The sequence below is a fragment of the Ochlerotatus camptorhynchus genome, unplaced genomic scaffold (genome assembly GCF_037179485.1).
Source record: "Ochlerotatus camptorhynchus isolate MF236.1 unplaced genomic scaffold, CSIRO-AGI_Acam_v1.1 ptg000361l, whole genome shotgun sequence".
Taxonomy (NCBI): domain Eukaryota; kingdom Metazoa; phylum Arthropoda; class Insecta; order Diptera; family Culicidae; genus Ochlerotatus; species Ochlerotatus camptorhynchus.
The window spans coordinates 10,092,669-10,104,778 of record NW_027040849.1 but is presented as its reverse complement, the minus strand read 5'-3'; the positions used below and the strand labels follow the sequence as shown (position 1 = coordinate 10,104,778).

The 12,110-nt window shown below is 40.9% G+C and overlaps 3 protein-coding genes and 1 non-coding gene across 4 annotated transcripts; 2 read left to right on the top strand and 2 right to left on the bottom strand.

Moving 5' to 3' along the window:
• Positions 1-2,034: 2,034 nt before the first annotated feature.
• On the top strand, positions 2,035-3,965 carry Alg3 (Alg3, alpha-1,3- mannosyltransferase). Its single transcript, XM_065232079.1, has 2 exons — positions 2,035-2,405; positions 2,485-3,965. The coding sequence occupies exons 1-2, from the start codon at positions 2,096-2,098 to the stop codon at positions 3,744-3,746; spliced, it is 1,572 nt and encodes a 523-aa protein (XP_065088151.1). The 5' UTR covers positions 2,035-2,095; the 3' UTR covers positions 3,747-3,965.
• A 607-nt stretch (positions 3,966-4,572) lies between these two features.
• TRNAF-GAA (transfer RNA phenylalanine (anticodon GAA)) lies at positions 4,573-4,645 on the top strand. Its single transcript has one exon. It is a non-coding gene; the product is annotated as a tRNA-Phe (tRNA).
• A 378-nt stretch (positions 4,646-5,023) lies between these two features.
• Pstk (Phosphoseryl tRNA kinase) lies at positions 5,024-6,016 on the bottom strand. Its single transcript, XM_065232076.1, has one exon. It carries the CDS (start codon positions 5,945-5,947, stop codon positions 5,051-5,053), a length of 897 nt encoding a protein of 298 aa, XP_065088148.1. The 5' UTR covers positions 5,948-6,016; the 3' UTR covers positions 5,024-5,050.
• Positions 5,968-6,545, bottom strand: LOC135709686 (mitochondrial import inner membrane translocase subunit Tim10B). The gene is made up of 2 exons (XM_065232077.1): positions 6,454-6,545; positions 5,968-6,385 (listed from the first exon to the last, which is right to left on the bottom strand). Exons 1-2 carry the CDS (start codon positions 6,472-6,474, stop codon positions 6,005-6,007), a joined length of 402 nt encoding a protein of 133 aa, XP_065088149.1. The 5' UTR covers positions 6,475-6,545; the 3' UTR covers positions 5,968-6,004.
• Between the last annotated feature and the right edge of the window lie 5,565 nt (positions 6,546-12,110).

Sequence of the window (12,110 nt, the reverse complement as noted above, 5' to 3'; positions counted from 1 at the left end):
AGCTGAGTTATTGACGAAAGAGAAAGTCGATGAAGAGAATCGATCAAAGCAGATAGGACCATTTGAAATGTTCATCGAGAATGTATATTTCAGGTTGCTATTGAAAATTTAGTCGATTGCTGAATTTATGTATGAACCCAAATTAGGGACACTATGGGTCTGGCGAAGTCGAATCGCAGCCAGCTTCAGACACTATCCAAAACGCATTGCAGCAAGCTTTACTCTGTTCGAACGGTTGTCAAATTGATAAACAAAGCAAATGTGTGCAAGATTGTGAGTGACTCTCTTGAAACATCGATTGGTAGTTGTAGTCTGTTGTAGTTCGTTGTTATTGTCGGTCGCGTTTGACACCGGAAAACCCCACACCCGACTTTCGATTTTACTCTCGTTCTGTACAACAACAAAGCGTCGGACATGGTGCGCATTATGGCGCATCATTGTACAAATACAGCGCACTATGTCCGACGTTATGTTTTATGTACAGATTGAGAGTAAAATCGATTGGCACATGTCGAATTTTCCGGTTTCCTACTGTATCAATAATATTTGGTTTTCATAAAAGTTCCTAAGCAGTTAAAATGCGATGTTACGCAAAGTTTTGCAACTGCACGGTGAAAAGAAGTTTATTTCGCATTCCGAAAGATCGTTTCTTGCGCCGCGCGTGGTTGATTTTTTGCGAGATTGATCGGGAAACCCCAGTTCATCAAAACTATGAATATGTTTCCAAAAATAATAACAACTACGTTTTACTCAGATTACAATACTCCCTATCTGTTTCTTCCATATGAGCTCTTATAAGAACAGTAAAAAATGGTTCGATTTTGACAGTTCAAATTGGTTCGAAATCCCTTACGAGTCCGCCAGACCCAGGGGACACTTAGGCCGACATTACATACATTTCCCCTATATATTTTTGATTTAAATGAACAAAATTTGGTTCCGTGTGTGTGAAGCTCTTCGTATTCTAACTTCTATGAGATATCCCAACCTTCTAAAAAGTTTCCAAAACTCCTGTAAATTCCCAAATTTCTATTAAATTCTCTCAACTATATGAAGTTCTCCAAACATTTTAAGATCTATAAATACATCCAAATAACGGCGCCGGTGGTGTAGTGGTAAGCGTGATTACCTCTCACCCCAGCAGGCCTGGGTTCATTCCCAGTCGGCGCCGCCGGGCTGTTCTGAGGCATAACATCTCTGATCACGCCTTCCTTCGGATGGGAAGTAAAGCCGTTGGTCCCCGGTTCATGAGTTGATGGGTCGATAGGTAGGGTCCAGGTGTGGGAGCTGCCTTCCTGGCACGTCGGTAGCATTGTTGCTCAGTACGGAAAACAAGATCGACGGAAAAAACAAATCAAAGGAAAAAAAAAAATACATCCAAAGAAATTGGAAACAGATTTCCATTAGTGTTTTAAATGTGCTCAGAAATAAGACATTTCGCAGCGTCGCTTTCACGTTCGTCGACGCGTTGGCAACTGTTGGCACTCAAAGCACCCACGTGCCAATGACTTGGAGAACAGGTCCAGCAATGTGAATTTGCCGTCTCTTTATTCCTGCTGTTCTTATGGATCGATGAGTGTGACATCAAACTTCTCGTTACATACCACCAGCGGGCGAATGAAAGAGACGACAAATTCATTACCAGACTTGTTATCCAAAACATTGCCACACACAAGCCACGCACAAAACGCGAAGAAAGCAGAAAGAAATCCGTCAACATTTCCAAAAGGGTGGCATTGCTTTTTAAAACAGTGGCGTCGATTTCTAATTACTAAAAGCTATTACATGTAAAGTATCGACACCATCTTTTAGATGAATGTTTTTTCTACCAGCTGGCATCGTTAATATGCAGGAGTAACCTTTTATTTACGAGAAATCGATTGTTGAAGTCATAGTTCACAAATCCAGTTTCGTCCTAATGAAATGTTAGCATTGAAAAGCAGAAGGCCTGCGAACCACTCACTAACACACCTTTAAACAACCGTTTGTTCGTTCGTATCGTCGTCGTCGTCGTCGTGTCGGTCGCTCGTTCGCGTGGGAGTTGGTGATCAAAATAGAACATTAGAAAAGTTTGCTCGTTCCGTCGCCCTCCAACATGGCACCGCCGGGTAGTAAAAACAAAAGTATTTCGGCCGCCGGCAAACGGGGCAGCACCAGTAAACAATCCAACCGGATATCGGTGTGGTCCCACTGGCAGAAACAGTATCTGAATGTGGCATTTGTGAAATCGCTTGTCTTCGATCCGGCTCGGCTGCCGCTGGTTTCCTGGCTCATCCTTGCCGCCGAACTGGTGCTGAACGTTTTTGTCGTACGCAATGTTCCGTACACGGAAATCGACTGGAAGGCTTACATGCAGGAATGCGAAGGTTTCCTGAATGGAACCACCAACTATGCCGAGCTGCGAGGTAAGTGCCGGTCGTTTGGAATCATTTTCTTTGGGCTTCAGTCAAGTGTGTTGTTTCTAAAAATAGAATTTTGCTCTAGGTGACACCGGTCCGCTGGTCTATCCGGCTGGATTCGTTTATATTTACAGTGCGCTGTACTTTATAACATCCCACGGTCAGAATATACGATTGGCTCAGTACATCTTTATTGCCATTTACTTGATGCAAATGGGGCTGGTTCTGCGGATGTACAGTAAGAGCCGGAAGCTCCCGCCATACGTGCTGGTCCTCACGACTTTCACATCGTACCGGATTCATTCGATTTATGTCCTGAGGCTGTTCAACGATCCTATTGCGATTCTGTTCCTGTACTTGGCTCTAAATGCCTACATCGACAACCGGTGGACCCTGGGAAGCGTCTTCCTGAGCTTGGGCGTTTCGGTCAAAATGAACGTCCTTCTGTTCGCACCGGCAATCTTGCTGCTGTTTATCACCAACTTGGGATACGTTAAAACGTTAATTCAATTGACCATTTGTGGCGTGATTCAATTGCTGCTGGGAGCTCCATTCCTGCTGACCTATCCGTGGGAATACCTGAAGGGAAGCTTCGATCTTGGACGAATTTTCGAACACAAGTGGACCGTTAATTATCGCTTTCTGGAGAGGGACATCTTCGAAAGCAAGGTTTTCCATCTGTCTCTGCTTGCACTGCATGCGCTGATGTTGCTGGCCTTTGTTTCCCCCTGTTACAAGTATTTGCAAAACTACTGCCGCCTAAGAAATCTGGAAGCCATGCTGGCACCGCAGATTGCCGCAAAGAATCTTGAGGTCTCTCAGGAGAAGAAGAAAAAGAAGGAAAAGCCCAAGCCTCAACCGCAAAAGGCCGAGGAAAAGCTCTCCAAAGAGCAGGAACAGTTCTTGAAATCCTTCGAAAAAGGCATCAAAAAGATGTCCGGAAAGGAGGCTACGGTTCCGGCTGTTGCCAACGGTTCCCCGGAACCGCAAGTGGAAGGACCACAACCAAGCAAATACTCTGTCCATTTCGATCGTGCCACCCAGCTGGCCCTGCTTCCCATCTTTCTGTCCAACTTCATCGGAATCGTGTGCGCTCGCAGTCTGCACTACCAGTTCTACGTGTGGTACTTCCACAGCTTGCCCTATCTGACCTGGTTCACCGAGTACAGCACCAGCCTCAAGTTCCTGCTGCTGATGCTGTTGGAGTTCTGCTGGAATACCTACCCGAGCACCGTGGTAAGTAGCCTCCTGTTGCACACCTGTCACATCATCCTGCTGGTGGGAATCGGGCGGAAAATGTTCCGCAAAATTCCGGAACTGTCGCAATTAGGCAAGGCCACCGACTGAGATTGGGCCAAGGTTTAACTTGTTTGACGATGAAGATTCTCCGAAGATGCCAAAAAGTTAATGGAACGAAACTGCATTTTGCACGATGTGCCTTTTCCCTGCGGATTCCCTGGGGGGGAATTGAAGCGTATAGAAGTTTTTGTTTCTGTTTGATCGTAGGGTTTTGTGTTTAGAGTAGTGTTTGAATATTGACAGATTTGATGCGTGTATAAAGTAATAGAGGTTTAATTTATTCGATGTGAATGGGAGGATGGTTTAAAATGTTGGAACTGAAAAGAAATCCGCTTTTAGCTTAATCTGGAAACAGTAGCTTGTTTCGCTATGCAAAGATGGTGTGGTACACACGGCATAAGAAACAATGCTCCCTTCTTTGGTTATTCATGCATTGTGCAATTTGTGAATAGTTATAGGTATTGGCTAATATTGTGCAGTAGAAAATCTTCCTTTAAACGTGAGCAGTTCTTCCAAGCCTTAAAATACCATGGAAGAAGAGTTTGGATTTTGTGAAAGAACGAGCGGCAATCAAAAGAAGGAATAATCATAGACTGTAGATGTAGTTTCAAAAATATGTCGAATCATATCGGGTCTTATTACCGATGTCACTTCACAGTGAAGTGACAACTTATCAATCACGGTGAAGTGATTCCCATTTGATTAACACGGCAATTACTTCACCGTGAAGTGACAACCGTAATAAGGGCCATCGGCTATGCCAAGTGTCCATTATGCTAAACCTACCAGGACCATGCAAAGAGCTTTTTATTTATGATCTTTTAGTACAAAGATTGAATACACAGTACTGTTATCAAAATAAGCATGGTGTCCAGCCGAAATAGCTCAGTTGGGAGAGCGTTAGACTGAAGATCTAAATGTCCCCGGTTCAATCCCGGGTTTCGGCAATTGAACTTTTTTTTACATTATTGTCGTTATAACTGAGTTACTGATGAGTTACTTTGGTTGGTTGGGGTTGAATGTAGTAGTTTTGGTTTCGACCAGTGCGAAAATATTACTGTGTAGGGTATCTGGATATCAGCAATGATTTCATTCATCATTATGAATTTTAGCCCAGAATGAAAGAGAATTTATCAAAATGTCTAGCTGTAAATGTTCATCGAATATAGATACATCCATTTAAAAAAGTAAGCTTAGAAAGTTTGGGCAGGCCTGGTGTAGGGTGAAGAACGGCTTAGAAACCAACCTAGTTGATTGGCGGGTCTGGTGCAAATATTCTAAAAACTTGTTTGGGTTTTCTCAAGACAAGAAAATTGCTACATAAATCGATAGTTAGTAACATTTATTCTTCTTTACATCAACAGCTGTATCTGCTCATTCGTAGCACATTCGGGATCTATTTCTATCAATCCTGCTCTTAAATCATCTAAAATAGTCTTCCTACGTACACTTAGCTGATCCGATAGGAGTTTTAACTCTTTGCCATTAAAAATCTCCTTACGATTCTTCATAATATCGCCTACAGCTTTCCTCAACAGTAAATCCACCTTATGAACCACCGATTGTTCGACAGGTTGCTTCTCAGCTTTCGTCTCCAACGGACTTTCAGGATTGTTGGCACAGTTCAAGATCGCCTGTTCAAGTTGTTCGAATTCCAGTGAGTTCCCCAGTAGTTCTAACGTGTTTCTTTCCCATTTGTAGAACCGCCAGCTTGGCTGTTCCAATTTAATCCACATTCGTGAAATGATTTCCTCCGGAATGGGGTTCGGTCTACTGGCATTTCTTGCTTTCGCCTCTGCGAGTGGAACGTCGAAAAGCGACTGTAAATATCCCATGCCATGCTTACGGGCAAGACTGAAGGCTTCATAGCGCATGCTTCTGTAGTACATGTTATCGTCGAGAAAAATTGCGTAAATGTTGCCACTGGCAGTGGAATCTAGATCTATGGAAATATTTGCGTTAAATATCTTAGTTAACTCTTCATTCACTTGATCGACACAAGTTTGATCGTTAAATTTGATCCCCTCGATTATTTTCCCAAGCGATTCCAGAAGTTGTCTTCTCTTTTCCTTGAAGCATCCGTTTTCCAAATCGAATGTATCTTCTATTTTTATAAGCCTATCGAAACAAACATGAATCAACCTAGCAGGTGAACGCTTTTCCAGCAAATATGCCTGAAAACCTTCGCAAAATGTCGTCTTTCCAGCACCTGGAATCCCTATCAATACGTGCAAACAAATTTTATTCATCGCAACTATTTAACGCTCTACAATCAACCTAACCCTAAAAAAAAAAAACCAACCCAATTAAATCACCGAATCCACTACCGTCGTTTCCAACTTCCCACTGTCCGTTGCAGCCGGTGATTCGGTCGCACTGGCCGGTAGCGTCAAACTTGCATCAGCGGTCGGTGCTAGTTCTGCCACTTGAGTCTGCTCTTGCTGTTTCTGGGCTTCCTGCAGTTTAGCCTGTTGGGCCTCAAACTCTACCATCCTCCGTTGGTTCAGGTCGGTTTGGACGCCAACATACACTTTCATCAGCCGTTGGTTGACGTTGGAGAACTTTGCGACGCAGTTGTCCGTACAGCGGAGCTCGTCACTACTCAAATCCCGTCCGAAGAAGTTGTCCACACAGGACTTAAAGCACAGCTCCGTTACTTGGTTGTACAGTGTGAGGAAGTCCTTCAGCTGGATGCCGGGATAGGAAAGTGTTAGTTTGATTAACTAGACTAGACTAGACTAGAAAGGTGTCTCACATTTCTCAACTCAAAATCCATGTTTTTTGGCTGGATTTTCACTTAAAGTTTGATTTAAGAATTTGATGATGAAAAGTTATTCAACAGCAGGTTCGGTCGAGGATTGTTTACATGTTGGAGTATTTGACAGTTCGGCGGATCACATGTTTTTCGTGAGTGCCCACCGGCGCTACTCACAGGGTGGTGTAGAACGAACTGTGCACGCGAGTGCTCACGAGAAGGCCGACTAGCAGCGTTGCCAGATTGTTTTCAAGCTTATCGACATGAAAGGTTTAAAAAAATCGGTATTTATCGGTATTTACTATTTTATTTTATATTTTTGCCGTTTTCGAAGGCGGAAATTTAAACTTTTGGATTAAGAATGGCTTTTCCAGAAAAGTCGGAATTTTTTGCGCAGAATGTTTTAATTAGTTTCTGAAGAAATCCGAACAAACTTCCAGAAATAGAAACATTGGAGAAAGTTTAAAGAAAATTCCAAGAAAAATCGGCAAAGCATCCGGGGTACTTCCAAGAAAAATGCTGAGAATTTTCTGGGAAAACTTTAAAGAAATGTTCGGGAAAAAATCGGATGACACATCCAGAGGAAGCCAATAAGGTTTCGGAAATCGAAGAACATTTCATGAATAGCCATTTCCAAGGGAAGCTAGAAGAAGCTCGGAGAATCCTTCGAATAGAAGCCGAAAAAAAAAACCTCCGGAAGAAGCTCAAAGAGAAACTTCTAGAGCATGGTGGGTATATAAATGGTGATACAGCTTTGTCACTATATAGGCGAGGAGGTCGCGAGGGGGAAAAGTGCGGTTTTAGTGCAAATTGTAAACAAACTCGGTCGCTGTCGCATACAAAAATCCAACATGGCTGAATCATGAATTTGACACATTAGAACACCTATATGTAGTCACCTTGTTGTAGAGGAAGACCCGAATCTTCTGGGAGAATTCGATTGGCGTCTTGCAGTGAAACTTTTCCATGCTTTCGCCACCTACATTTCGAAGTGAGAACTACTAGAAGGAGGATAGTTTCCAAATTCTTCAAGTAAAACAGACGATTTTTGGGGCAAATCGGTACATAAAGAAAACCTAATAATTTCCCGTGGAAACTTTTGCTTGAATCGTGTAAGAAAATGTGTTTGCGAACTAACTGTTATTATTTCGGTATGGATCGGAGATGTTTTCATGGAAAATTATGCATAACAAGTTTGCACCCACAGGGAGAGGTTACCTCCTGCGCAGCGGCATTTTTCGGAAAATGGTGAATATGTGCGATTTCCACTAGGATGAAAGTGGAAATTAAGTGAATTTACTTAGGAAAGGTTGTATCATGCTGATGGTAATGGAGATTGGTTGTATAGAACGCCAATGTTCAATAAATGTTCATTTTAGCCTTTTGTTAGCAAACATATTGATGCTCACAATTTTCGACAGAAAACGCACCGGAACTTGATTTACTCAACACGCACCATACTATAAAATGGTGCTAGATGGTCTTCAAAGTGATAGCAAGATGACAAATCATCTCTATTTTGAGTAATTGAGCAATTTACTTCTGTTTACATCATATTTACGATGCAGCATTGTTAGAGCCGCGAAATGAAATGAATATATCTTATGAAAGTTCAACTGGAAAAGTCAAAGTTGCACATCAGTCTGATCGTAAAAACGTTTTCTTCTGCAATTCGAATGTTATATTGGAAGAATTTTACACAGGCTTGATGAAAATTATGATTTAACGCTAATTTTCACGAATTTTATATGCAGTCTGTCAACATTATCATCATCATGCAGTGGCGACATCTGCGTTGAGCTTTTACGGCAATCTTCCAATAGATACCCGAAAAAAAAAAAATTATTATAATAAAACAACGAAATTACAATGATTTTTACTGTTGAATTTTGAGTACATTAAAATTTATTGTTAAATTATTGGGGGAGGTTGTTCATTAAAACTTCTGGTCCGCTTCGTAGCATAGTGCTTGCTAAGAGGTGCCAGGTGGTAACCCACTAATTACCTGACGATCGGCCAAATTTGGAAGACGATCTGCATTGAATTGTCTCACATTGTAATATTCCGCCCACTAATATCACAATCAATTGCGAGTAGCTGAGCGGAATGGAGACAAGGAAAGCATTTGGTACAGGACCAAGTCTCTCCCGGCTGGCGCCAAAACAATGAACCTGGAAGCAACTGGATCAAGTTGTCATGGGGCACGAAATGATCCTGTTGCATGGCTTGGAGCTGTTGCAATCGAGGAACGGGGGAAGGGGGGGGGGGGTGATGCTAATGTTTAATTTGTTTTTGTATAATTTCAGGTGTTAAGGTGGTTCGCTGCCTCTGGATAGTGGGTTTGACGGTGGTTCAGCAAGAATAATATTGAGACATGCGGGAATGCGACAAACGTGTCAAATTAACTGCATTTGTAACGAAAACACAGAGGAGCGTACACCTGATGTCACACACTAAGGTGATGGTAATAAGGTCGGTGATAATATGACATTTACACAAAAGCGGAGATCAAATCAGATTGGTCAACGTACCAAAATTCGAAACTTCGATTAAAACGTGGAATCTGTGCAGCACCAGTGGAGAACACTCAAAAGCTGCAGGTCTCATCAACCGCTGCCTGCGGTATATAACTTGTGGCTGGTGGCCTCACAAATGGATCTCAGATGTAAATGTCATCAGAAGCCGATAGAAATAGAAACGAAGTCTGCAGGCAAGCGTTTGATTATGAATTAAATCCACCAGAACATCGCAGCAAAGGCAAATACTAAGGCGGCGGAGCGTCAACAAGGAAATTAAGCAAGCCGATAGGGATTTGACCTGGACCCAGGTCAAGCAGCTGCCCAGAATGGAAGTCTTTCACGTTGGCCCTGTGCACCTCTTGAGGTTCCCAGGTATTTGAGTACGACGACGATGGACGTTGCCCCTTGGAACGGAATGAAAGCGAACAAACCTGATGTTGCACAACAAGCCGGCGTGTTTTTTTTTTTTTTTCAGCAGAACAACAAAATCCTCTATCTCTCTTCTTTCCCCTAATCGGACGCTAGTGGGACCAAAAAGCCTGCTAGTGAAAGGAAAATCGTTATGCTATACGGTCTAGCATAGGCTACGACTAAATTTCCGCAGGTTCATGCCTGGCTTAAGTGCAGATCAGTAGGCAGCAGCCTGCCAGGGTGTGAACTGAGCAATAACAATAACAACAATTAAAATTTTTTGTTAAATTATTGTACGGGAGAAAAAATAGTTTTCGATTTTTAACGATACAATGCTCAAACAACGAAAATTAGTGTGATGAGATCAAATTTGTTCGGGAAAAATCACTTTTTTATATTGTTAAGATGCTTAACAACCCCCCTTTTTAACTGTAAATTTCTCAAATACCATGATTTTCATTGTTGTGAACCATGAATTTAGTTGTGATTTTCCGGTAATGGACAAAAATGTCCAATGTTTTGGCAGTAAATATCATGATTACAATGACAATAAAAACTCATGTTATTTTATTGGATTTTTTTTTTACGGATACTGACGCTGGAAGAAACCTCTTGAGGTAGTTGGGAAGAAACGGAAGAAACTTATGAAGAAAGTCAGAAGCTTCATCAAGCGGAAACCAGAGGGTTTTTGGTACAATCGAAAGAAACCTCTAGGAGAAATTGTGGGCAAACAAATTCCGGAAGAGAGAGATTTCTGTGGAATGTCCAAAGAAATTTTCGTCGGAAATCGGTAGATTCTTCTACGGCAAGCACATTACTCAGTTTGGAAAAACTGACACGATAAGACGGAAGATTCTTTCAAGCGAAGCCAGAAGAAGCGAGAGATGTCGGTATAATTTTCTAGGAGGAATCTGAACATAACATACGGGGTAAGGGAAAGAAAATTCCAGGGGGAAGTTAGAATAACTTCTAAGGGAAGATTGAATAAACTTCAGAAAGTTATAAAATTAACATTTTGATGGACCTTTTCGGTAACAAAAACGTTAAAAGTATTTCTCGATTCCCAGGAATTCCGGGATGAGTCATCAACTGTTTCCTAATTCCTGTGTAGCCGGAAACGCCGAGGAAACGGAAATACTAATCGAAAGAGTATCAAGCAGAAGAAATATTCAAAGATGAGTAATTGTTTGAGCATCTTAAGAAAATTGACATATTCAAAAAGATATGTTGACATTTTGATTATTTGAAAAATCGATATAAATCGGTATAAAATCTCAATATCGGTATCAAGTTCGAAAATCGGTACAAATACCGATAAATCGGTATATCTGGCAACGCTGCCGACATGTACTGCAAAGAGTTTTTTTTTTTAAATGAGTTGATTTTCCTTGCTATACATAGTCAACTCTCCATTATTCGATAAGGGGAGGGGCATAATGATAACTTTAAGCCTTGTACACATTTGTTTGTGACTTAATGCAACAAAATTTAAAATTTAATACTTCTATTGGCAAATCAAAGTTGGCACTTGTGGAGAATAGAAGAACTATGAAAGTGATGATGGTTTCAAAATTTTCCACGGGGAAGAATACGAGTGCAGTCTTAAAATGCTTTTATTTTGAAAATGGCGCATTTTATTTAAATCTGGTTTCTGCTACAGTGGTAGAAAAGCTGAAATCTATGTCTCCACATAAAAATCTGTAAAGAAATTATTTTTTCTATAGTATATGTCTTTTGAGTAGTCCTTTAGTTTTCTACTAAGGTAACATTAACCAGATTTAAATAAAATGCTCCATTTTCAAAATAAAAGCATTTTAAGACTGCACTCGTATTCTTCCCCGTGGAAAATTTTGAAACCATCATCACTTTCATAGTTCTTCTATTCTCCACGAGTGCCAACTTTGATTTGCCAATTGGCAAATCAAAGTTGGCACTCGTGGAGAATAGAAGAACTATGAGAGTGATGATGGTTTCCAAATTTTACACGGTGAGGTATACGAGTGCAATCTTAAAATGCTATTATTTTGCAAATTGAGCATTTTATTTAAATCTGGTTGCGCTACAGTGGTAGAAAACCTGAAGTCTACACGGATAGAAATCTTCTTATACCTTTTGGCAAATTTATATTGCTGATTATTTATAAAATGTATAAGTCAACTAATGAGCAGACGTCTTGCAAAAAGTACAATGCTTCGGAATGTACATGATAGAAGGTGCTAGTGTGCATTTAAAATACGCTTGACGATATTTTTTGAAGAATTTTCTTCTAAGAGTTATACCTGTTCGTCTGTGGTTTTACTGTAGAGTTAACGTAATAAAGTAAGATGATCGGCCCTATACTACTAGCTACGCTATATTGTGTATCAGTTTGATCCATTTTAAATTTGCTTGGCTAGTTTAGTTTAGTTTTATTGTTAAGAATGCTTAACTCAACCGGATTCCTCCAGCGGATCAATTTTGGAAAATAACTATACTTAATATAACAAATAGTTTAATACTTACCTCTATTAAACTTCCCATCGCGAGCACCTCCATTATCAAAAATCGGGATCTGTCCTAGAGGATCACAATTATACGCCTTTTTAATAGAAACGATCGATTCAACCTCTGGTGGCGAATAGGAGAACGTCAAAAAGAGTATTTTGAGCAGAAATTTTTGCCGTGAGACATAGAAAGCGGAACACTTTTTCGCTTTTCCTGATAAATTGATTCATCTGAGATGCTTCA

Excerpts from the sequence above, each read along its gene's own strand:
- LOC135709686 (XM_065232077.1), bottom strand. The coding sequence starts at position 6,474 with ATGGATTTTGAGTTGAGAAAT. Across the intron at positions 6,386-6,453 it reads TGGATTTTGAGTTGAGAAAT|CTGAAGGACTTCCTCACACT; the intron begins GTGAGACACCTT and ends CCCGGCATCCAG.
- Pstk (XM_065232076.1), bottom strand. The coding sequence starts at position 5,947 with ATGAATAAAATTTGTTTGCACGTATTGATAGGGATTCCAGGTGCTGGA.
- Alg3 (XM_065232079.1), top strand. The coding sequence starts at position 2,096 with ATGGCACCGCCGGGTAGTAAAAACAAAAGTATTTCGGCCGCCGGCAAA. Across the intron at positions 2,406-2,484 it reads CAACTATGCCGAGCTGCGAG|GTGACACCGGTCCGCTGGTC; the intron begins GTAAGTGCCGGT and ends ATTTTGCTCTAG.